This window comes from Sabethes cyaneus, chromosome 1 (assembly GCF_943734655.1).
Source record: "Sabethes cyaneus chromosome 1, idSabCyanKW18_F2, whole genome shotgun sequence".
NCBI lineage: Eukaryota > Metazoa > Arthropoda > Insecta > Diptera > Culicidae > Sabethes > Sabethes cyaneus.
The window spans coordinates 80923484-80949954 of record NC_071353.1 but is presented as its reverse complement, the minus strand read 5'-3'; the positions used below and the strand labels follow the sequence as shown (position 1 = coordinate 80949954).

The 26471-nt window shown below is 38.3% G+C and overlaps 1 protein-coding gene across 4 annotated transcripts in view; it reads left to right on the top strand.

Annotated features, from left to right (window-relative positions):
* Positions 1-26471, top strand: part of LOC128732919 (syntaxin-binding protein 5) — a 1693445-nt gene that overhangs the window by 811595 nt on the left and 855379 nt on the right. The window contains exon 13 of one of the 4 annotated variants that reach the window (XM_053826373.1): positions 19398-19620. The exons of the other annotated variants lie outside the window; for them this stretch is intronic. Coding sequence (XP_053682348.1) covers positions 19398-19620 — 223 coding nt within the window. The remainder of the gene's footprint in view (positions 1-19397; positions 19621-26471) is intronic. 4 annotated transcript variants of the gene reach the window in all.

Sequence of the window (26471 nt, the reverse complement as noted above, 5' to 3'; positions counted from 1 at the left end):
AATTGTCGTGCTATTAAACCATTTATGGGAGTAGAATAAAGATGTTTTCGAACTTTTCTCTTTGAAGTTTGAATCAGAACGGTATAACGAGAAATATAATAATAATCTCAGAAGTGTGTCATAATTGCGATCAGCTCCTAATTCCGATCACTCAACCTAAATAGCCAAGTTTTAGAAAATTGAGCACAAATCTGCAGTAAATGAGCATGCTCAGTCATTGTGCTATGTGTTTATGTGTCAGTTGTTGAAAAATAACTGCCTTTGGGGCGCCATACACTTCCAAATAAATTAAATTCGACAGGCAGTAGCAAAAACCGCCATCAAAATATATTTTCTTAGCCGAAGTGCTAAGCGCACGATCAAATTTGCTAAGATCACAGCAGTGTGGAAACGTATTACCTTCTTCGGTATTCTATAATAACAAGTAGATACAAGCATATATAACCGTTCTATATCAAATTTGGCTGAAAATATGCTGAATTTGCGGAATTTATTCCATTAAAGTGATTGATCGGAATTATGAACATAACTTTTTTTTCTGCTTTTAATTCCGATCACTATACCATAGCTATAAATTCGCAAAATGCATGCTAACGTAGCTGCTATGTGGATTTTGTGATTATTCGCAACATGATAACATGGTAGGATTATTAAATTTTTTTGACGTAGAACTACGTTTTACAGCAGGGTGTCACTCCAAAATTTGGAGTCAAGCCATCGTCACGACAGAATGAAAGATTTTGAACGCTGATAGCTCTTCCAATTTAAAACGAATTCTTGAATTTAAAACAAATTCTTGAAAAGATTGTTTTCCAATCGCTAAATGGTTAAAATTATCGAAAACTAGAGCTAAACGAAACGAAAACTATAGCTAAAATTTTTCCATATATTTTCCGAAGGATAGTCTTGCTTCCCAGACAAGACAGCTGTGGCTGCTGCTGCTTCAAGACAGAGAAGTGAAATAAACTTGGGTGTTTTTATGCTTACTACAAAGCACAGTAAAGCGTAGGTGCTACTTTCCAATTTGGAATTTTGACCTTCTGTTTTGACGTAGGACTACGTCTTACGGCAAGTTTTGAGATAGGGTGTCATTCCAAAAAATCGAAAAACGCGAGCGTCACGAAAAATGAAAGGTTTTGAGCACTAATAGCTCAGCGGTTTTCCGATCGATTTTCAATATTCTTACACCATTGCATCGGAAAATCTTCTAAGAATTGACCTAAATGAAGAAAAGTATGGATTCTTGATGTTGAACTATTGAAAAATTGAAAATAATGAACCTATGTTTTACCAGAATTCTCGCTTCGTGATTGGTTGGAAGATTCTTTGCGATGATCTAAACCTATACCAATTTGATATCTGTGCTTGGGAAGTAAGCCAAAACAAGTGACAAAGTTTAGTCATTTCAACAAGATTTCTTAACACCGCGGTTAAACCTAGACCATTTTGATGTCCTTGCTTGGGAAGTACGCCAGAGAGAGTTACAAAGCCCCCCCGTGCCAACAGATTTCTTATGAACGCGATTAAATCTAGTCCAATTTGATGTCTGTGTTAGGGAAGTGTGCCAGAAAAAAAGACACAAGTTCGTTGTCCCAACAGATCGCAAATTCTTTACTGCGAGACGATTAAACCTAGGCGAATTTGATGTCTGTGTTGGAAAAATGTGCTACAGTACAGCTGTAGCGTTCGGTTATAATACGACTCTGTATGAATACGCATGCTTGCCGTCTCATTAGAAGTGTAGTGAAAAGATGTGCTGTTGATAAAATAGGATTGAATTGGTAAAATCCTTTCAACGTGGGGAACCATGGCACCATGGGTAATAAAAACAATCTTTAATTTCAGTAAGGTAGCAGGAAAGCAATAGTTTGTGTTCTTGATTTTGTTAAATTGTTTTCAAATGCACAATCTTTTGAGAATTGAACGTATGCAATGTTACTACTTTGATGGATGTTACATACAACGCATGTAGCATGTATATATGTTGCTACTATCACTACAAAGAGGCTTACGTAGTTCTGCGTCACCTGTATATGCGGTCGTGTCTTGTACACAACCCCTCTGATTTTTTTATACGACAGACTTCGCAACCAGCTGAAAGAGTACAAGACAATTGTAGGACTGGTGCCACAAATCCTTTGACTCTTACCACCTTTTTCAGTAGAGATTCGAACATGCGACGTCTAGCTTATTAGACCAGTGCCGTACCATGAAGCCAGGCTCAGACTGAAAGGCTCAGACCACTGAAGGCCTACTGAAAGACTCAGACTCTAACGCTGTAAACAAGCGATAGCAACAATGCAGTTATGAACTATCTCATTATGCCTGTTCCTTTATTATAACAAAATATATTATTAACGAAGTTCTAGGAGAAAACTTAAGTCCTCAATTAAATTTTCTCCTAGAACCTTGTTAATAGCTGGATGCGTGAGGCAAATTTCTATCCTGAAATACTGGCACTGGTAAAAATATTCGTTTTTGATATCAAAAATAACTCACCTACCAAAAATACGATACAATTTATTAAGCGTGATAATATTACTAATATGCTGCTTGTTTTAGCTCACAATACACAATTTTACACTACGCCTATATCAAAATGGTGTAAAACGTTTTCGAGGTATATTCGAGGTTTCTTCACGAAAACCAGCCTAACGTAGTTCTACGCCAACTTCGCGATTATATCTGGAACACAATCTTTCTGGTTTGATTTTTATATGAACAAAACATGAAAACGTCAAATGTGGCCTAATTTTACTGTAATTGTAACAGTTGAACGAAGATAGAAGGGAAATGTTTCATAATTCGCTCTCGAGTAGACAAATTTTATGAATACTAATCTAATGATAATAATGATCAATAACGCAAGCAGAAGATGACTGGTAGGGGGATTGTCGTTAGACTTTATAAACGCAAAACATCTCAGACCCATTTGGTATAAGTTGACAATCGTTTTGCCTTTCTACTATATAAATATATAGTATATTGCCTTTCTACTATATAAATATATCTTCTTCTGTTGGGTACTCTTACCACTGCGTCCATTATTTTGAACTATTGTGGTATGCCCCATTGTTTCTTTTGCTCTACGCTTCAGGCTTACCTATCACTTATTGAAGAAGTGGTAGGCTGGTAGCTGGAGCGAGACAGGTGCCAATCAGGGATGACTTGGTTTATAAACCTTATGGTCGTGATCGGCGACGCAAACCAGATCTCCCTAGGCTCTAGTAGGGCCTTTTTGAGATACTGCAGTCTGCGTTCTATTAGTGCTCCACAATTGCAGAGTAAGTGTTCCGAGGTTTCGCTCTCGGTATTGCACAGGCGACAAATATCATCTTGCACGAAACCGAGATTCCGAAGATGATATTTACTCGGGCAATGTCCTGTCACCAGACCGGTAAACGTGCTGAGGTCTCTCTTATTGAGATTCAGCAGCTTCTGAGTAACCTTAATACTAGGCATTATAAATTTCTTTGATTGTTTGAGCGACTGTACAGCCATCCAATTGGCCATAATCATTCGGCTCTCCCATTGTTTCAACCCACTCTTCATCACACAGTCCGAGATACCGCAGAATGGATCCGGACCTGTGAATGGAGAGTTAGAACCACATTTGGCTAGTTCGTCTGCGACTTCTTTTCCATCTATTCCGCAATGACCAGGGACCCAGTACAGGTTTACCGAGTTTACCTGGCTCAGTTGCCGTAAGAGACAAATGTAATCCCAGACAAGTTTTGAGAAACACTTAAAAGCTTTAAGCGCTTTTAGTGCCGCTTGACTGTCAGAGAAAATGCAGATATTGGCATGTCTGTATATCTTTTTGAGACAGACGTTTGCACATTCTATTATAGCTGCTATCTCAGCCTGGAAAACTGTTGGCCAATCTCCCATTGCTATAGATATTCTAGTTCTGGGGCCGTACACTCCAGCACCCGTTTTGACTCCCACCTTTGATCCGTCGGTATAGAACTTGATTGAACCACTGCGGACGCTAGGTCCCCCCTCGTCCCAGACCGAACGTGATGGTTCGTTCACCGTGTATGGGATGTCGTAGTTGGTTCTAGCTTCCATCCAATCACTGTTCATTTCCGCTGGGCCAACAGGTAGAAGTTTCAGGATACTCAAGTGTCCGATTTTATCCCCGTCGAGTATTGTTTTCTATCGTTTAAGTGTTAGGGCGCTTTTCTTAGCCTCTAACTGAATGTGTTGATTCAGAGGTAGCAGGTGGAGAATAGCTTCTAGAGCCTTCGAAGGTGTGCTTTTCATTGCTCCGGTTATGGCCATGCATGCTAATCGTTGAAGTTTGTTTAACTTTTTAATAGCCGTGGCTTCTGAAGTTTTTGGCCACCATACCAACGAAGCATAAGCTATCCTTGGTCTCACAATGGCGGTGTAGACCCACAACACCATTTTTGGTTTGAGGCCCCATGTTTTTCCCACCATTTTTGAACATACCCATAGGGCAGTGTTTGCCTTGCTGATTATTGAATCTAAGTGTGCGTTCCAAGATAATTTAGCGTCTAGGATCGTGCTGATATAAATATATAGTATAAAGCTATAGAAATCACTCGGAAAATCGGAAATGGAAAGAAGGTCCTGCGGGCCGAATGTCATATACCATTCGACTCAGTTTCGAAAACTGAGCATTTTCTGTGTGTGTGTGTATGTATGTATGTGTGTATGTATGTGTGTGTGTGTGTATGTGACGCTTTTTAATCTCACTCGCTTTTCTCGGAGATGGCTGGACCGATTTTTATGAACTTAGTGTGAAATGAAAGGTCTAGAAGTCCCATTGGTCGCTATTGAATTTCATATTGATCGGACTTTTAGTTCAAAAGTTATGTATAAAAATACGAAAAATATGGGACTTCATTATCTCATAGGTCCCTTAACTGATTTGAATAAAATTGATTGCATATGAAAGGGGAGCCTAGCAAACCCTTAACTTCCAAATTTCATGACGATTGGACTTGTAGTTTGAAAGTTACATAAAGAAATGTGAAAAAACAGTTTTTAACACATATTTTTGTAACATATAAGCATCAATTCAATGAAAAACATCACATATTTTATTATTATTTGAAAATTACTGCTGAGATCTATCAAACGAAACCGAGTTAATTAAAATCGGACGGTTCATTCAAAAGTTATTCAAACTTTAACATTTAAGCCCCGTATATTAAACCGTTAAAAGGTGTGAAATCAAAACATCAATCAAATGTTGATTGTATTCAATGTGTGTAATGTATGTATGTATGTATGTATGTATGTATGAATGTATGTATGTATGTATGTATGTATGTATGTATGTATGTATGTATGTATGTATGTATGTATGTATGTATGTATGTATGTATGTATGTATGTATGTATGTATGTATGTATGTATGTATGTATGTATGTAGGTATGTATGTATGTATGTATGTATGTATGTATGTATGTATGTATGTATGTATGTATGTATGTATGTATGTATGTATGTATGTATGTATGTATGTATGTATGTATGTATGTATGTAGTTATGTATGTATGTATGTATGTATGTATGTATGTATGTATGTATGTATGTATGTATGTATGTATGTATGTATGTATGTATGTATGTATGTATGTATGTATGTATGTATGTATGTATGTATGTATGTATGTATGTATGTATGTATGTATGTATGTATGTATGTATGTATGTATGTATGTATGTATGTATGTATGTATGTATGTATGTATGTATGTATGTATGTATGTATGTATGTATGTATGTATGTATGTATGTATGTATGTATGTATGTATGTATGTATGTATGTATGTATGTATGTATGTATGTATGTATGAATGTATGTATGTATGTATGTATGTATGTATGTATGTATGTATGTATGTATGTATGTATGTATGTATGTATGTATGTATGTATGTATGTATGTATGTATGTATGTATGTATGTATGTATGTATGTATGTATGTATGTATGTATGTATGTATGTATGTATGTATGTATGTATGTATGTATGTATGTATGCATGTATGTATGTATGTATGTATGTATGTATGTATGTATGTATGTATGTATGTATGTATGTATGTATGTATGTATGTATGTATGTATGTATGTATGTATGTAGGTATGTATGTAGGTATGTATGTAGGTGTGTATGTACGTGTGTATGTGATGACAATTTGCAATTTTTAAATTTGCATTGAAATTCAAGAAAAGTGAGAAACATGTCAATTGTCTGAAGTTATTGAAGCCTCTTAGTGGAAGACGAACTCTGAAATTAAAGGAAAGAAAAAACTTTTACCGACTAAATTTCACTATTTAACCTTTACGTCCCCGACATCAAAAATGAACGTACTTTCAGTTACACTTTTGGCTCTATGTCATCTGATTTTCAATCGATTTTTATGCAACTAGTCTTAATACAACCACATTAGATTGGCCTTTAATGAAAAAAATATGCTCGTAAATTCTGGTCTCATTTTCCCGGAGATATTCCAGATCGCGGTGGGATTTTTTTGACGTCATAAGTAGCAGATGAAATAAAACTGGAAATCTACTTAATTGACTGCGGAAAAGTTATCCATTTTATTTGTAGTCACTAATAATGACTTTTACGCTACCCTGTAGAGCGCTGACTTATGCTCCACACTTCGGAACATCCGTTGTCGGTTCTACCGGAACTCAAAAGTGGCCATTTGGAATTCTCTTCAGAAATATGGAAAATGGGGCATCAAATGGTAGGATTTTTCAACACGAGCTCTTTAGAGGACATTTGGATGTATTTTGAGCCGATCTGTACATTCCGGCACATCCGGCATCAGTTCTACCGGAACGCAAAAATAGTCATTTGGAATTCTCTCCGGAAATATGGAAAATGGGGTATCAAATGACAGGATTTTTCAACACCAGCTCTTTAGTGGACATTTGGATGTATTTTGAGCCGATCTGGACATTCCGGTACATCCGGCATCGGCTCTGCCAGAAACCAAAAGTGGCCATTTAGAATTCTCTTCGAAAATATGGCAAATGGGGTGTCAATAGACAGAATTTTTCTACGCGAGCTCTTTAGTGGACATTTGGATGTATTTCGAGCCGATCTGGGCATTCCGGAACATCCGGAATTGGTTCTACCGGAAGTCAAAAGTGGTCATTTGGAATTCTCTTCGAAAATATGGCAAATGGAGTATCAAATCACTGAAAAGGAAAACTAAGTCTTTTTTGAACCTCCTCCTTGCCAATGGCCGCCCCCAAACTTTTCCCTTTTGTCATCTCTGCCAGTTTTACATCTGCTAACGGTCCGGAAATTCGCGTAATGCCGTAGAAACAAACGTTTGAAACCCTTTCTCTTTCAAACCAAACAATTTTGTAATGTAAAAATGTCTAGATCGGTTCAGAATACATCCAAATGTCCACTAAAGAGCTCGTGTTGAAAAATCTTGTCATTTGATACCAAATTTGCCATATTTCCGAAGAGAATTCCAAATGACCACTCTGTAAACTACAATAAAAGATATTTGTAAATAATTAAAAACGGGTTTCCCTACGTCAAATTTGGAGAAATGAAAGGAAGATTCCTGATGCGCTTAGAGTCGTTCGTCAGACATCGATGAAAGCGGAAGTTTTTTCAATTGTTCGAAGCGATGGTAATAAAATTCGTTCTAGTAAGAAAAATAAATCACTTAGAGTATTATATCTGCTTAAATTCTACTTTGATAAGCAACAATTCTGAAGCTAAAGTTTGAAAATAAAAAAATTTACTAAAAAACATCGACATTTCTATTGATTTCGAATAATCTGCCAATACCGGTATTTTACCGGTATTACCGGTATTTTCTACGCCAATACCGAAATACCGGTTTTCACCAAAAGCGCCCAATACCGACAGCCCTAGTTCTGACAGTCAAGCCGCTATAAAAGCCCTTTGTGCGGCTAATTCTAAATCTAAAACAGTCATCGCCTGCCACACTCAATTAGAAGAATTAAGCATTCTAAATGCCGTTCATCTGATTTGGGTTCCTGGCCATTCTGGTATAACCGCAAATGAATGGGCTGATGAACTAGCAAGATCTGGAGCAGAAGAGTCGGTTTTTGGACCGGAACCTGCTTTACCAATTGCGGCATGTTGGATAAAACAAAAGATTCGATCTTGGTTTTCATCTGAACATGTACGTTATTGGGAAAATCTTGAAACTTGTCGTCAAACGAAAAGTTTCATTGTTAAGCCTTGTGAGAAGGTTGCGAAATTTCTTTTGCAACACTCAAAGGTAAACTGCAGTATTCTTGTCAGATCACTGACTGGTCACTGCAGACTGAATTATCATATGGCTACGATTCATCGAGCTGAATCGTTTCATTGTAATTTATGTGAATCCGACTACGGTACACCATATCACGTAATTTGAAACTGTCCTGCAGTAGCACAATTGCGTCATAGGATCTTTGGATCCTACGTCTTAAATGAATCGGATTTTAGGAAACTAAAATTACGAGACATATGGATGTTCCTTACCGAAAGCGGTATTGAGCTATAAGCTCTTATTTATCATGAGTATACCCCCCAGGGGGTATACTTTTGATAAGTTAACTACCAAGGATTGCAGTATCCCCTCGGGGGTATAAAAATCTCTCGGTATATGTATGTTTGTGTTTGTCCAAATTCCTCATCCACCCCTTCCTATTCCTCCTGTTTTCTTTCCCGTCCTCATCAGGTAAATGATGATACGGGCAAGATGGGCAAGGCACAAATCTTCCACATGATTGTGAGGAACGTGCTGCTCGAGCCAAAGATGCTGATACCTGAACAGGCACGCAAATTAGCGGGGTCGATTCACTGACTGTTACTCCGAAAAGGTTTCACTAGCTTACTTTCACAGCTTACCGCTTGTTATACATAGCAAAAAATATGGCACGTACGCAAAAATTTCTGTTTTTATTTGTATGAGAGTCCTTATTCTACTACCACAGGGGTGAGGGTGCTCAAACCATCATAAAATAAATTCATGCCTTCGAAAACCTCCACATACCAAATTTGGTTCCATTAGCTTGATTAGTTCTCGAGTTTTGAGGAAATTTGTATTTTATTTGCATGGGAGCCCTCCCCCCTCTCTTAGAAGGGGAAGGGCTCTCAGTACACCATAGAAAAAATTCTTACCTCCAAAAACCCCAACATACCAAATTTGGTTCCCTTTGCTTAATTAGTTCTCGAGGTATGAGGAAATTTGTATTTCATTTGTATAGGAGCCCCCCTCCTAAAGAGGGGAGGGGTCTCAATTCACCATACAGAAAATTCTTGCCTTCTGAAACCATCACATGCCAAATTTGGTTCCATTTGCTTGTTTCTAGAGTTATGAGGAAATTCGTATTTGATTTGTATGGGAGCCCCCCCTCTTAGAAGGGCAACGGGTCTCAGTACACCATAGAAAAAATTCCTGGCTTCTAAAACCCCCACATGCCAAATTTGGCTCCATTTGCTTGATTAGTTCTCGAGTTTTGAGGAAATTTGTGTATCATTAGTATAGGAGCCTCCCCTTTCACGCCCTCCATGAAATTGCTCTCTAACGCCCTCCATAAAATTGCTGGTCATTTTATCTATCCAACGACACATAAATTGTTCAGTTTCGTTCAGTAGTTAAGTAGTTATTACCATTTGAAATCTTTCATTCAAACGTTACACTTCTATTTTCGTTTTCACAAAGTGCTACCCAGTCCCAGTATAGTAAACAAAGACGTAGTCCTACGTCAAAATCTCTCACACCATTCACGTTTGAAATCGCTTGTTTCTTGGTCAACCTTTTAGTTATACGAATATCAGCCCATTCCTCAGTTGATGCTGGTTCTCAACAATAACGTGTTTATCTTTGATATATTAAGGATGCTAACGCACCACTATCAGAAGCGATTGTCATTGATTGACTAATAGTATTTGTCCAGTCCGGTGCTGCACTTCGGATGAGGTGCAGTACTGCGCTGGGAGTTGTTTTCCAAATATCAGGGCTTCTAACAGCCCTCCGTCGAAGAACCTTGATCTTTAATTGAAAAATGCCGGACATCGGAATAACAGATGTTCCGAGTCTATTTTTTCTGTGCCACAGAATCGACATATATCACCTTGCAGTGCACCCATAAGCTTCAGATGATAGCGGTTTGGACAATGTCCTGTTTTAAGATTAGACTGTTTCGGCTGCCTAGCTATGAAAGTGTTATTCCAATTTAACTCCACTTTCATACATTTCCATACTAAAACTCCATTTTGAAAGCAAAAGCAGATAAAGCTTAATAAAAAAGCAATATAACTTAACATGGCTTGATTTGATGTAATGGTCGGGGCCACCGTTGATCCCAATGATAATCACACACAACATGTCAATAGTCAGAAAAGTTTCGAACAGTTCAGTGACATGCTTTCTGCATGCGTCCAATGCATGGTAAAAAATTGTATCTTTAAGTTTTTCGTCCCTTACATCCAAAATAAGGGTAGGTACTTGGACAATACGGAATAAAACGATCAATTTGGAACCCCGAAAGCACAGAAAACTGATGTTCCGGAGTGAGTAATTTGTTGTATTTTTATTTTAATCTTAACTACTACCTATGACAGCAAAATATAATCCCACAGCAATTAGGAATATCTCCGTCAAAAGTGGTAGCAAATTTCACTAATACATTGTTTAGTTGATTGATGCCTCAATCTAATTCGGTTCTTTTGAAGCAAGTTGAATTAAAATGGAACAAAATTTAAAGTAAATGGAGCCGAAAGTCTTATTCCAAGCACCCCATTTTTCGACGTCGGAACTTAAAGGTTAAGCACAATAGTCGCCTGTGACCTGTAGCAGGAATCAGAAAGCTAAGATGGTGTTGGATAGTTGATCGAGACTAACGGGATAATTACTTCAACTTTGCACGAATTGGGTAATTTAGAGATGTAAACTCGTTGAGTTGTAAAAATCTGCTTACCATTAAAGAATGCAACATTATTGCACTTTATTTTTTTGCCCCTTAAAATTTCGAAAATTTTTGAAGGGGGGGGGGGGGGTGACATAAACTTTTTTTCAAATTTGTATAAGCCTTATAGCGCGTAAAAAGCTGGATAAATTTACTTGTATATTATTTGACAATAGCGCCAACGCAAGTGAGCGGCGTTCTCGTGCAGCGACTGTTTGAGTCTTGGCTTAAGTGAACATTTGAAAAGATCGTTTTTATTGGCGACTAGCTGAGTGCCCGATCTTACTCGGCAGCCTTTGTCTCACAGCCACTTGTACATCGGTTATTGTAACCGAAATGCTTATAATGCAAAAATACAACGCTTGTTTCTCTTTCGGACGTTCCTCCCCATTTATCAGCTCCCCCTCTTTTGTCTACCCGGCCAGCTGCACACCTGTTTTCTTTACGGAAATCGCTATAAAACCCTAAAAAGAACGAAAAACAAAGCCATTTTTCCTATTTGCACCTTCCGCTTTTAACAATGGCCACCCCACCCATAGGAAATGAATAGTTTTGTTATTGTACGTTTCTAAACACAGCTTTTTATTTATTTATTAGTTTAGTATTACATCCTAATAAAAAAGTAGAAGGTGCAACAGTGTTTCTTCCATGGATACAACAAACCTGTTATTCCTTTCATCTCACTTCAAGACAAAACTTGTTTGTAAACAATGTTTTTGTGTCACCACCAGGAGCAAGTATGCACAAATTATTGGCTGAGCCCACTCTGCAACATGCCACATAAAGTTTACCAAGGGCAAAACATAGTATTCTCAGATGAACTCCACGCTGTTTGAATGATTGCCCCTGGGACTCAAACAGAGTCGGCCAACAACAATTAGCACTAATGATCGAACACTTTTTATACGGGTCACTTTGATTCGGTGCATAATTACACTTGACAAATCTACAGCTACGAGCATTGCACTTTAGTGTTTCGTATTTTGATTTTTCCTGTTGTACGGATAAATTGTTAAATTGTTACAGTCATGTGGGCGTTACTCCCCCTTCTCGTCAGCAACCTCCGATCATCAGCTCCTCCTTTTGTCCTGTCCTTATGGGAGAACCGTCTAAATCCCCCTGTCCCCCTGTTGTCAACCCCTTCAGTGCTGATTCTCTTATGTCAAGGAACATGTGTGCCAAGTTTGATGAAGAACGGTCAAGCCGTTTCGGAGTTATGGCCACCCCCCTATTAGGGACCCTGCCCCCTTTTTTGTTGACCACCCAGTGCTGATTCTCTTATGTCAAGGAACATGTGTGCCAAGTTTGATGAAGAACTAATGTCAAAACGATGGATTTACAAAAAACCATCGTTTTGATATTATTTTGAGACTGCAAAAGCCGAATTGCCAACCCAAATTTTCGTTTCTCAAGAAATTTTCATAACAAACCTACGCACACATTGCTCCGCTAATCGCCTGCGGATTTCAGATACGAGAATTATTTCCCATTCACGAAAATTGTAACATGCCGGTAATATCATTAGGGTAATTGATCTTGAATGGACCTATTTAGCGCTTTTTAACACCACCACTCGCACTCCTGCTCAGTTTACTCGTGATTTATAAATAATATGTGGTGATGTTACTATTTGTTGGAAAGTACCACCTTTTTTCTACATTATCAGTACTTTAAAAATGTATAATTGATGAAACTTTTATTAAATATATCGTTTTTAGCCAAAGCCTATTTTTGATCTTGAATGGACCCAACATGATCTTGAATTGGACCTATTTTTGATTTTGAAATGGACCTAAATTTGGATTGTCATAGTTTCTTCCATGTAAATGAACAAAATAATAACAAAGAACTTTTTTTTAATAGTACAACTATACTACTGCTATTTATTAATAGGACACAAGGTTGAACAGCTTTTACCTTTCTTATACTCTGTTAGAAAGGTATGAAAGTCGGTTGAAAAATTTGAAATCAGTCACAGTCGCCGAGGGTCTTGTTTTTATGTCAGCCCAACAATTGAACAATGTTTCAGTGACTTGATATGCGTTATGTATGTATCTGTGTGTGACATTTGTATATTGGAAATTTATTATTACCTGTTGTTCAGATATGGTTGAAACGATTTCTACGTCATAAAAAAATTATGTCGCCTATTAGTTTCAAAAATTTAAACCATTCATTAAAAATATGTAATATAACTTGTATTAAACGTAGTTTATTAAGTACAGTGGGGTTCGAGTTTTTATTTAGTGACTACATATTTCGAAAGGTCAGACTTTTACTGACGTAGGACTACGTCTTACTGCAAAGTATCTAAAGGTTTGCGACAGCCCCTGTCGAACATTTTGAATATAAAACCGTTGCAATCGTAAAAAATTCGTTAATTAGTGGTAATTATTCAATTTTCTACACATTTATATGCAATTTTTTCAGTTAAAAAATGGTCTAGATTTTGCCACGGTTTCGATTTTGGCAACATAGGCGACACGCATTTGTTGTCAAATTCGAAATCATACTGTAAATGGTGGTTGAAAAAATTAGACTTGGTAATTCTACTAGGTTTAAAGGTAAGGTTAGATACAAGGTTTTAATTTTAAATGATAGTCGATGAAGAACTGTACCAGATAGAAAATAGGTGAACCTTCCTATTTTCTATCTGGTACAGTTGAATATTTTAGATCTCAGGGTCACTCAATTTCGGTGGACAAGGAGGTATTAATTTTGTCACAAGTCAGAGGGGAGAGGTGCTTAAAGAAAACCTTACATCCCCCAAGAAAAAAATCAGAGGAGTTGTGTATAAGATGCGACCACGGATGACGTAGTACAACGTTAGTCGGGTTGCATGATTTTGAATATTTTACTAAACTGATTTTTAATCGATCTGTCAATCGATCAAAAGGTGATGTGAAGTCAACCTGCTTACTTATCGGCGGAATATAAGGTCTTTGCCAAATATTTTTTAAGTTTTTCTCACCCCCCCTTTGGAAATTGGCTTCAAAAATCGGGGGGCTAAAAAAAATTTGTAGGCTATGAGTATAAAATCAATTGTCCGTATGCTCTACAGCCTGAAAAACTCGAAAAATGAGTGTACTTAACACTTCTAGCACGAAACAGAAATGGAAATTCGAATTCGTAGTTTCCGAAAATCGTCCAAAAAAATTCTTTCGTTTTTGTCTTCTTTTCGTACCTTTTTGCATGGAAAATAATAACGTATATATTAAAAGCAAAAACAGATTTGGCCCTTGCCCCTACGGCTCCTTGAAGATAGTCGTTCAAAAAAACCATGAATTGCGGTACCATGGATTGGCGCTGGGGGCTTATCCGAATTGAAAAATTCCAAAACGACATGAAAGAACATTTAATTATCTCGTGTTTGATCCATCCTTTTTTAGAATCCGAACACATAACAAAATGGCGACAATTAATACATAAAAGTATGGTTTTTAAGCGAAAAAATTGATTTTAACATTTCTAAAAAATACAAAAATTACAATATCAAGAAAAGGATGGGTCAAACACTAGATAATTTTGTTGGCTTTCAAACAAAAAAAGAATCATAAGAATTGCTTGAGCCGTTCTTGAGGTATTTATGGTACCGACTTTCAAAATCTGGTTTCGAGAAAAACGACGTTGAAGTTTTTACTCGTTGTTTAATCGCTCCAGACATGCGTGGTACAAATAGCTGTAACTTTGTCAATATTTGGAATTCATGCAAACGACTTCAAACACATATGGTCAAAATGTTAATCTTTCGAAATAATCAATCAATTTAGGTTTTAAAAAATTGAAAAGGTACTATGCCCCCTTAACAGAAGGCAGTTAGTATCCCTCTTATCTTTTGATCCATATTATCTTTTAATCAATGTTGGTTAAAATTTTTATACAATACCGATTTTGTACAAATTAAGTTTATATTATTTTAGGCATAAAATGACATATGTTAGCTAACTAATTAGGAAGACTTTTTAGTTTCAAAACTAGAGGCTACGCCTGGGCGCCATTCAGGTGTTCGTCGAAGTGCTGCTTCCACCTATCGGTCACCTCACGATCGTCCGTCAGAATACTGCCAGTCTTATCCCGACACATTTCGGCTCGCGGCACAAAGCCTTTGCGGGATCCGTTCAGTTTCTGGTAGAACTTCCGCGTTTCCTGAGAACGATGCAGCCGCTCCAACTCTGCATATTCCTGCTCTTCCAGGTTGCGCTTTTTCTCCCGAAAGATTTGGTTTCGCTGCATCTTCTTCTGTTTGTGTCTTTCCACGTTCTGACGTGTGGCACTGCGCATCCTGGCCGCCCGCGCAGCGTTCTCCTCATCCATCACCCTCCTACATTCATCGTCAAACCAATCGTTCCGCTGATTCCGGGCCACATGCCCGATGGAGCTCTCCGCTACACTGCTGATGGCTGTTTTGATAGTGTTCCAACAGTCCTCGAGAGGGGCTTCGTCCAGCTCGTCCTCTTCCGGTAGCGCAGCTTGGGGTGAATGCGCGTAGTTTGCGGCGACGTCTGGCTGCTTCAGCCGCGCGAGATCTAACCGAGGCTGGCGTCGGTACCGAATGTTGTTCACAACGGAGAGTCTTGGGCGCATCTTAACCATCACTAGGTAGTGGTCCGAGTCAACGTTAGCGCTTCGATAGGATCTGACGTCGATAATGTCTGAGAAGTGCCGACTGTCGATCAAAACGTGGTCGATCTGTGATTCTGTCTGATTTGGTGACCTCCAGGTGTACTTAAGGTGGATTCTGTGCTGAAAAAAGGTACTACGTACGGCCATATTCTTGGAGGCGGCAAAGTCGATAAGTCTTAGGCCCATTTCATTGGTCCGTGGGTGTGCACTGAACCTTCCAATCACCGGTTTGTATTCCTCCTCCTGGCCGACCTGAGCATTGAAATCCCCAATGACGATCTTGATATCATGTTTTGGGCAGCGGTCGTATTCACTCTCCAACTGCGCGTAGAATTCATCCTTGTCGTCATCGGTACTTCTGGGGTGAGGGCTGTGCACGTTGATGATGCTTATGTTGAAGAATCGGCCCTTGATTCTCAACCTGCACATTCGAGGATTGATTGGCCACCACCCAATCACCCGTTTCCGCATCTCGCCCATCACTATGAAAGCTCGTGTGTGTTGCCGCAGCTCTGGTAGATGGTATGTCCATCTCTGAACGTACGTACCGTTGAGCTCTTCCAGCACACCTCCTGCAGCGCTACGACGTCGAACTTGCGGCTCTTCAATACGTCGGAGAGCACTCGAGTGCTCCCTTGGAAGTTGAGAGATCGGCAGTTCCACGTCCCGAGTTTCCAATCCACAGTCCTTTTTCGTCGCGTGGGTCTATTCCGATTGTTCCAGTAAGAATATATTTGTTCTTCGTTCCATGCTTTAGTATTTTTCGTGGTGACGGCTTGCAAAGCCTGCTACACCAACCCCCTGTTTCGCCGGAGTGCCAACGAAGCTCGAAAGAGCCCTCCTTTCCTGTCAGCATACGGCCTTGGCTTCCACCGGGGTTGGTTACCCGATCTCCACCAAAGTTGCTCGTATCCCGGCTGGTACCACGAGGCGGTAGGAATAGGAGTTGCTGAATAAGAGGCTATGAACCACTGTAGGGTCTATTTTATGCCTACACGTGCACGAGGCACCGACGGTACCGTCAAATGGGGTAACTTGCAACAGCGGGGTAACATGCAACAAGGCTATTTCGATTCAATTTTTTGTATTTTTTGATCTGTTACTTCAATTTTTAATCTATATCAGTCACTGAATCTTGTTGATAATAGTTAAAAGAAGCCTTAGATACTGTTTTGTTGATTTTCTGTTGTTTTGGTGATTTTTAAAAAATCACACAGCCTGGTGTCAAATTCATTGTCAATTTTTCGTCTGTAAAACGTTTGTGTCGCCCAAAAGCACTTCAAATAAAAGAACTCTAACATACATTTTTGATAGTAAAATGAATAATAAGGAAACAAAATAATTGATTTATGAAGACTAGTTTTGTTTATCCTGCTTGTTACCACAAGCCATACAGTGTGTGTTCGCCCACAAATTCCCTTCAGTGTCTCTTTTGCTAAACACGCTCTTTCGTGTTTTACGCGCACCAGGAAAAGCCAGTCGCAAACGCAGAGTGATAAATTTGCCACGTGCTTTACCACACCAAGAGCCGCACTCTGCGCGGCTGGATTGTACACCCTGCGCTGGGTCAGTTGAAGTGGTGTGATTGAAAAAAACATTTTTACTGTTGCGGTGCCTGATCCGTACTAACTTAACATAGACCATAGAGGATCTCAGCGTCAGTGATGTTGGGCAGAAAATAATTAAATTGGAAATGTAAGCAATGTTTTTGTGATGTGAAGATTATATTAATGAAAATTGTATAGTAATTATTGAATATTGTAAAGTTGACCAATAAATGAATTATTTTAGGCGTCTGACGATAGGTGAAGCGTACTAGCCTGAAACGTTACGCAGAAAAGGAAAAGAGTCTTTTTTTCACCGAGAAGAATCAACGACACATGTTATTAATAGACCATATTAGTTGTTCAGTGCAGCGTGTATTTTCACTTTTAAAAGGGCAGAAAATTTGTAAATACAAAACAATTTTTTTGCGCAATTCCGCACGGAGTGTGGCAAAGGGTAGCACCAAGCGCTGTTTGTCACTCACTGGGCGATTTTCACCGAGTGCCGTCGTTCGCTCCCACTCCGCTTTCGCTCGTACGCTGTGTGCATATTAGCTGTAGAGGTGTGTTGCCGAATCGCTCTGTGCGACAAGGCATAATATTGGAACATTGGGCGCATAGTGTGAGCGAATGACAGCCCTGCTGGTAGGTATACAAAACTGTGTTCAGTTAACTTCACGAGGCAAACGTTATCGTTTGATTTTGCATCAAAAAATACTAAAGCACACCTCAAGAGCGTAAGATACTTTCGGTAACTCGGAAATATGCCAGTTTTTCTCTGGATGTACTGAAAATGGCCTAGAAGAGGCTAAAAACAAAATTTCCTCATTGAGAGAAATGGACCAGCAATATGATAGTGTCTAATTACGATCACTCGTAACGTTATGAACATTCATATATAATATATTACGTAACCAAGATATCGATGCTTTTTGATTCCCCTGCTCTCCTTCGTAACGCGATTTTGCATAGTGGATTTACGACGTGTAATGCGTTGTTACACAACTCCCACTCCCCTAAGTGCATTACGTAATATGTGAATGGTCCTCAAAGAAGGCATTTCTATCGGATCCAGACACGGAATATCAACTGCATGAATAATATAAAAAATTTCATTCGTAATTTCCATTACGGGGCTCATAAATTATTTTCACCAGCGTGACATAGGACATTTATGCGTATATTCATGGCAAAAGCATTAAAAATCGCATGTCGGATTATCATTTGCATATTCAAGTTAAAAGAAACTCGTACAAATCATTAAATTCGTTCAATTTTCAAAACACATTGCTTGTTGCAAGTTACCCCGTTTAAGGGGTTACTAGTAACAATCTAGTTAAAAACTTCTACAACAGCCAATATTGATCGCATATTTTTTCTCAATATGTGAAATTGTTCTATTCTAGACCTAATAACTTTGTATTAATTAAATGTCCTCAATTGTGCTACAGACAGGGTTTTACTTGCACTCATAGTTGAGAACTGTTGCAAGTTACCCCGTTTGACGGTACGCATTATTCAACCGTTTACCAGCCAGGAACCACACACAAAGTGATTCCTATCCTTAGATGCTATGCCATAGCACAGCGGTTCCCAACCTTTTTTCGGTTCGCGTACCCCCTGACGGATTTCCCTATACTATTCTGAAGCGAACTAAAGTTTTGGCGTACCCCTGGGGGTTCGCGAACCCCCATTTGGGAACCGCTGCCATAGCAGATAGGCGAAACATTTTTAAGTGTAACTTTTGCACCGCTTGTGTATTTTTACTGAAAGGTTACAGACGACTTTGAGGTATTCAAATCTTTCATTTGATAATAAAATTTAATTAGAAAAATCGATTGAGAGGTTTATGAGAAAATAGTTTTCCATGATTTTTAAATTTTTGCTTATAACTTTTAAATGAAATGTTTGTTTGAGAAACAATCCATTAGGTAATAACACATTTCAAATGAGAGAAATAGAACAAGAGTCCACGAAGCAGACGACTAGAATAGCATTACACACAATCATATACATAAACCACACATTTAGATATTGTTCAATTTCTAATCGATTGCTGTATAGTACTGGGCATTCCAAGTCTCGGATCAGTTTCGCGTTCTTTTTCACCTAAAATTTGGAACCTTTGTTATAATGTTATAATAAAAGTAAAAAGCGCTGATTTTTTAAATATTCTGAAATATTCAAATTCACCTTAAAACTTAATTATTATAGGAATTATACTTCTTACCATGTACTTTCGATAAGAGAAGTCCGAAATTGTTCTGATTGTTTCGCTTTTTATGTAGATAAATGGTTTGTGCAGCTCAAATACTGTCACTACTGGAAGCAACAATAATGGTAGCAGTAGTTGTGCAACTACACCTAATTCAGCACCTTCCTCAATTCCTACCTTATTACACGAGCGAGGCATGAGTATAACAAGCAGTGGCAGCCCTACCAAAAGAACTATGGGAAGCGCTTCGACAATAACTGGAGTTTCTGATACAGTTAGAAAATCTAGATCCCAAGGTACATATATATATATATATATAAATAATATTCATAATGAAACAACACTGTACACGAAATGAAATTCAATCTTCAAAATGAGCTTATGTTTTATGAAAATACACCATGAATAATAATCATGATATCAACAACTTCTTGTGGCACAAAGATTGGCGTGCCAAGGCTGGGGAACACAAAGGCACGTGCCCCAGCTTCTTTTTAAAGTTTAATATTTCAAAATTTTGTAACCCAGAAGTCTACAGTTTTTAAAATAATCTGTTCTGTGATAGGTGAAGTAATTACTTAAAAATAGTTCCCTATTCAAGTCCAATTTCAAATCTAGTTATAAATTAAACTTGTAATTTAGTTTAAGGCCAATTTCAACTTTGTTTCAAGTCCAATTTCAATTTTTTTCATGCCCAATTTCAACACTGATTTTAAAACTAATTTTAAATCTGGTTTCAATTCCATATGCAATTTGAATCCAATTTATATGCAACTTCAATTCCTGCTTTAAGATTAATTTCTAGTCTACTTTCATGTCTATTGCAAAATTTAATTTCAATTTTGAATTTACGTCCAATTTCAAGTCCTATTTCAAATCTAGTTTCAAGTCCAATTTAAAACCAATTAACAATTATATCAATATTAGATTCAATTTTAAGTTAAGGGGACATAAACGACTAAAAATTTTTAAGGAATCATTTTTTATTTCAGATTTTGATTCTGCAGTCTTTTCCGTATATTTTGGTACTAATTTTGTAATGATCCGACCACGGGAAGTGGCCAAAAAACGATTATAGACATAAGGGGCCATCCAGATACCACGTGGACAGAAAAATACCAATTTTCAACCCCCCCGTCCCCCTCCGTGGACAGGCGTGGACATTGCATCAACTCCCACCCCCTCTTCTGTTTGTCCACGTGGACATTTTTTTTGCTTATGTCAAATTTAACAAAACTGAAATGTATTCTGCTAAATTTTATTTTCAACTTGATTTATGCAGTATTTATAGAAAAAGCTTACGTGAATGGAAGCTCCAGTCTAAAGGCCCCGACACAATGCATACGGATTTTCAGTCGTTGCGGAAATTTGAGTTTTTCCATGGATTTTCCGTCAATTTTCCGCAGCCTATTATAATCCGTATGCAAGGTGTTCGAACCTTAATTCTTGTGATCTTGTCTACTGCAAATTATTATCGACTGCAATAAAGTCCGTTTCAGCTTGACTTTCGCTTGACGGTTCATCTCTGTCCAGAGTATCTATTAACCAAAGCACCTCAGTTTGGCCGTCTACTTCAATACAACACAAGACCTTTCCGATGCGATGTGATTTATAAAATTTTCTGCAGGCGAATCCTTTTGGAAATACGTTGCACATGGATGCCCTTGCATTTGATTTTGAGACAAATTACAATCCAAATTTGGTGCACGCGCGACCTAAATGATAAATGAGTCACGTGACTGGTGAATATTCGTGGATTCTTTTGTTACCTTTATCATTTTCAAAAGAGGACAAGGTTTATAAAACAATAATAATATCTTGATTACTGCATTACATCAAATGTCAGGTTCGACAATCAACAGCCATGTGTACTAACGCAGGCTTAATCTTTTCGATAAGATTTATATCAGATATGTGCCCTCGTAATGATCGGTTCATGTGTTTAGGTCAACATATGCCTCAGAAGATAAATCTTTATTTGAGCTCAAAAACAATCACTGATCAATGGTTAATGCTAATACATATGTAGAATCAATTCAACATTGCTGTTTCTAATTTCTATTTTTTGTAGGAAAAAAAAACTTGTCCACGTGGACATTTTCCATACCCCCTCCCCCCCTTCCGTGGACAAGCGTGGACATTTTCAGACCCCCCACCCCCTCTAAGCTGTCCACGTGGTATATGGATGGCCCCTTAAGCATTCCAATGCGGCGTGGAACAACTTCTGCGGAATAAAACGCCGCTTCTGGGAAACTACGATTTTCAAACTTTATGTACCTTTTTCTCGGAAACTGCACAACGTATTGGAACAAACTTTTTTTTGTTTTGTTGGTAGTAGCTGGGCAAAGGATTTTATAACTTCTGAGTGTCGTAAATAAAACAACAGCTTAAGGAAAACGAAAAAGTAGAATAAAAGATGGCTGAAAAAATAATATTGTGTCTTCTTTTTCTTTTTTCTCTGGCTGTGTTTCGTTTACAAACCTCAAAAGTTATAAGTCTTTGCCAAGCTACTACCAACAAAGCAGGCTAGGAGAGTCTGGAAAAATAGACGATTGGTCTTTCCTATTTAGACCGCCGTCGTGATAAGATCGAAAATCAAAAGTGCAGAAGTGAAACCAGTGTAGTAGAAGTAGTAAAAAAAGTAAAAAAACGCTTACCAGTCAATGGTGAGAATTTAGTTTGAATTTCGGATAGTTTTCGTAAATTAATTAATTTATAATTTTTCCAGTATTTCGGTTACGCCAGCTTTTGACGTAGGACTACGTCTTACGGTAAGTTTTGAGATAGGGTGTCATTCCAAAAAATCGACAAATGCGAGCGTCACGAAAAATGAAAGGTTTTGAGCGCTAATAGCTCAGCGGTTTTCCGATCGATTTTCAATATTCTTACACCAATCGTTCGGAAAATCTTCTAAGAATTGACCCAAATGAAGAAAAGTATGGATTCTTAATGTTGAACTATTGAAAATTGAAAATAATGAGCCTATGTTTTCCAGAATTCTCGCTTCGTGATTGGTTGGAAGATTCTTTGCGATGATCTAAACCTATACCAATTTGATATCTGTGCTTGGGAAGTAAACCAAATCAAGTGACAAAGTTTCCTCATTTCAACAAGAATTCTTAACACCGCGGTTAAACCTAAACCATTTTGATGTCCTTGCTTGGGAAGTATGCCAGAAAGAGTGACAAAGCCCCCTCGTACCAACAGATTTCTTACGAACGCGATTAAACCTAGTCCAATTTGATGTCTGTGTTAGGGAAGTGTGCCAGAAAAAATGACACAAGTTCGTTGTCCCAGCAGATCGCAAATTCTTTACTGTGAGACGATTAAACATCGGCGAATTTGATATCTGTGTTGGAAAAATGTACTACAGCTGTAGTGTTCGGTTATACATAATACGACTCTGTATGAATACGCATGATTGCCGTTTCATTAGAAGTGTAGTGAAAAGATGTGCTGTTGATCAAATTGGATTGAATTGGTAAAATCCCTTCAACGTGGGGAACCATGGGTAATGAAAACAATCTTTAATTTCAGTAAGGTAGCAGGAAAGCAATAATTTGTGTTCTTGATTTTGTTAAATTGTTTTCAAATGTACAATCTTTTGATAATTGAACGTATGCAATGTTACTACTTTGATAAATGTTACATACAACGCATGTTGCATGTATATATGTTGCATATAGCATGTATACATGAAGAATCGAATGAATACAAGCATGAATACATGTTACTATCACTACAAAGACACTTACGTAGTCCTGCGTCACCTATATATACGGTCGTGTCTTGTACACAACCCTTCTGATTTTTATTTAAAGAAGATGTCAATTAAAAAAATGTGAGTCGGAATTCTGAAGAGATTACTCTACAAGTGAGTTAGAAGATAGTTAACCTAAATGTGATACTAATAAATGATTTTTATGTAGCACGATTTGTAGATAGAATAGAAAGTGAGTCGGAAATTAAGTGTGAGTTCAAAGAAAAAAAAAACAAATAATAAACAAAAAAGAAAAAAGTAGGTCTAGTTTGGTGTGTGGTAACGAAAATTTATTTTCTCAGAAGCCACGTGGGTGGCTAACGACTACTGGGTGTGCTACGCGCAACCGTACCGTTCCAGTGATCGTCGTAGAACGGTGACGACCTCGTTTCTCGCAGCGTTTTTAACAGCTATAATAACGTGCGTTCCTCGTCGTGGTGAACGGCCTGTGAGATACCCACGGACCTGATCGGTGGACCTGGGCTAACCCCCGAGTGTACTTATCGTCTCAAGGTTGCGTACCTCTATAGGTACAGTACTGGACAAAATAAAGTACGCACTTACCACATCTTGAAACTTTCATGCTTTTCTCATTATTTATAGTAGATAACTATTCATAGTGATCGAACAAAAATTAGCTTTATAGATGTACTTTCAGAAGATTTTTTATACAGAGGCTTTATACTCCAGAGGCTTGTCGATATATTTTTGAGCAACTTTAAGACGTTTGATCCTATACAAATTAATATTACTTAAAAACTACAAGGTATACAGCCCGGAGGGTTGTACGAAAGGGTGACGTAGGACTATGTCCGATCATTTAATCAAAGACTAATGTAAACTGTTTTTCTGGCATATGTATGTTTATAAGAATCTGTGAGTGCCATTGTTTAAGTGAATGCTAAAAAGAGAACAGCGAAGTATTCAGATTCAATTCTTCATTGAATGCAATGGTGGATTTGAAAATACGTGGACGTGGGTTCATAAGTACAACGCCTGCAATGATTGAGACATAGAGATTTCTTATAAATATCAATTGTGTGCATCATAAAGTTTGAAATAGTAATGAATAACCAGTCCACAGATTATTGTATTAAATATGATTATGCGAAGCTTGACATATTTCAATAATCTTGCTTTAACTCGCTTGTGGCCTTTAAAAAGGCCATTGGTTACAAATAAAATTAAAGCCAAATCACGTTTATGGCAATTAAGACTTGCCAATCGAATGTCCTTCTCTTTTGATATGAATAGCAACAGGCACGTAGGCATTGGCAACTCTTGGGGGCTTAAACCCAAATACATACACTGGTTGTACACGGTCGTTGTCAGACCAATACTGGCGTATGGTTGTCTTGTATGGTGGCAGAGAGGGGAAGTTGTGACTGTCCAGACAAAGCTAAACCATCTTCAAAGGATGTGTTTAATGGCAATGTCTGGTGCATTTACTACAACTCCTACTGCCGCCCTAGAAGCTATTTTCAATATTAAACCTCTACACTTCCACCTGAAGCAAGAGGCACAAATATGTGCTTATCGACTACACGCGATTGGCCTTTGGCAGTCTGTGAACGGTTCCACGGGTCATACTCGATTGTGGTCGCAAATTGTTGCTGAGGACAAGTTTGCCCTTGCTCCTAGCGATGTAACGCTCATGCGTACTTTCCCGTATAGGACTTTCTCAAGTGACTTTCCTCCTAGAGAGGATTGGATATCAAGCTACATGGAAAGGAAAATTTCCGACTATGTGGTCTGTTATACCGATGGTTCCTTGTACGAAGGTCGCGCGGGTGCTGGTGTTTACTGCCGTGAGCTGGAATTGGAGGAATCCTATTCGTTGGGTAGTTACTGCACCGTTTTTCAAGCTGAAATCTTTGCAATTATGTGCTGAGCTCAGTTTGCACTTCAGAAAGAACTGATAGACAAGATTATCTACTTCCGTTCTGACAGTCAAGCCGCTATAAAAGCCCTTTGTGCGGCTAATTCTAAATCTAAAACAGTCATCACCTGCCACACCCAATTAGAAGAACTAAGCATTCTAAATGCCGTTCATCTGATTTGGGTTCCTGGCCATTCTGGTATAACCGCAAATGAATGGGCTGATGAACTAGCAAGATCTGGAGCAGAAAAGTCGGTTTTTGGACCGGAACCTGCTTTACCAATTGCGGCATGTTGGATAAAACAAAAGATTCGATCTTGGTTTTCATCTGAACATGTACGTTATTGGGAAAATCTTGAAACTTGTCGTCAAACGAAAAGTTTCATTGTTAAGCCTTGTGAGAAGGTTGCGAAATTTCTTTTGCAACACTCAAAGGTAAACTGCAGTATTCTTGTCAGATCACTGACTGGTCACTGCAGACTGAATTATCATATGGCTACGATTCAGCGAGCTGAATCGTTTCATTGTAATTTATGTGAATCCGACTACGGTACACCATATCACGTAATTTGCAACTGTCCTGCAGTAGCACAATTGCGTCTTAGGATCTTTGGATCCTACGTCTTAAATGAATCGGATTTTAGGAAATTAAAATTTCGAGACATTTTGATGTTCCTTACCGAAAGCGGTATTGAGCTATAAGCTCTTATTTATCATGAGTATACCCCCAGGGGGTGTACTTTTGATAAGTTAACTACCAAGGATTGCAGTATCCCCTCGGGGGTATAAAAATCTCCCGGTATATGTATGTTTGTGTTTGTCCAAATTCCTCATCCACCCCTTCCTATTCCTCCTGTTTTCCTTCCCGTCCTCATCAGGTAAATGATGATACGGGCAAGATGGGCAAGGCACAAATCTTCCACATGATTGTGAGGAACGTGCTGCTCGAGCCAAAGATGCTGATACCTGAACAGGCACGCAAATTAGCGGGGTCGATTCACTGACTGTTACTCCGAAAAGGTTTCACTAGTTTACTTTCACAGCTTACCGCTTGTTATACATAGCAAAAAATATGACACGTACGCAAAAATTTCTGTTTTTATTTGTATGAGAGTCCTTATTCTACTACCACAGGAGTGAGGGTGCTCAAACCATCATAAAATAAATTCATGCCTTCGAAAACCTCCACATACCAAATTTGGTTCCATTAGCTTGATTAGTTCTCGAGTTTTGAGGAAATTTGTATTTTATTTGCATGGGAGCCCCCCCCCCCTCTTAGAAGGGGAAGGGCTCTCAGTACACCATAGAAAAAATTCTTACCTCCAAAAACCCCAACATACCAAGTTTGGTTCTCTTTGCTTAATTAGTTCTCGAGGTGTGAGGAAATTTGTATTTCATTTGTATAGGAGCCCCCCTCCTAAAGAGGGGAGGGGTCTCAATTCACCATACAGAAAATTCTTGCCTTCTGAAACCATCACATGCCAAATTTGGTTCCATTTGCTTGATTC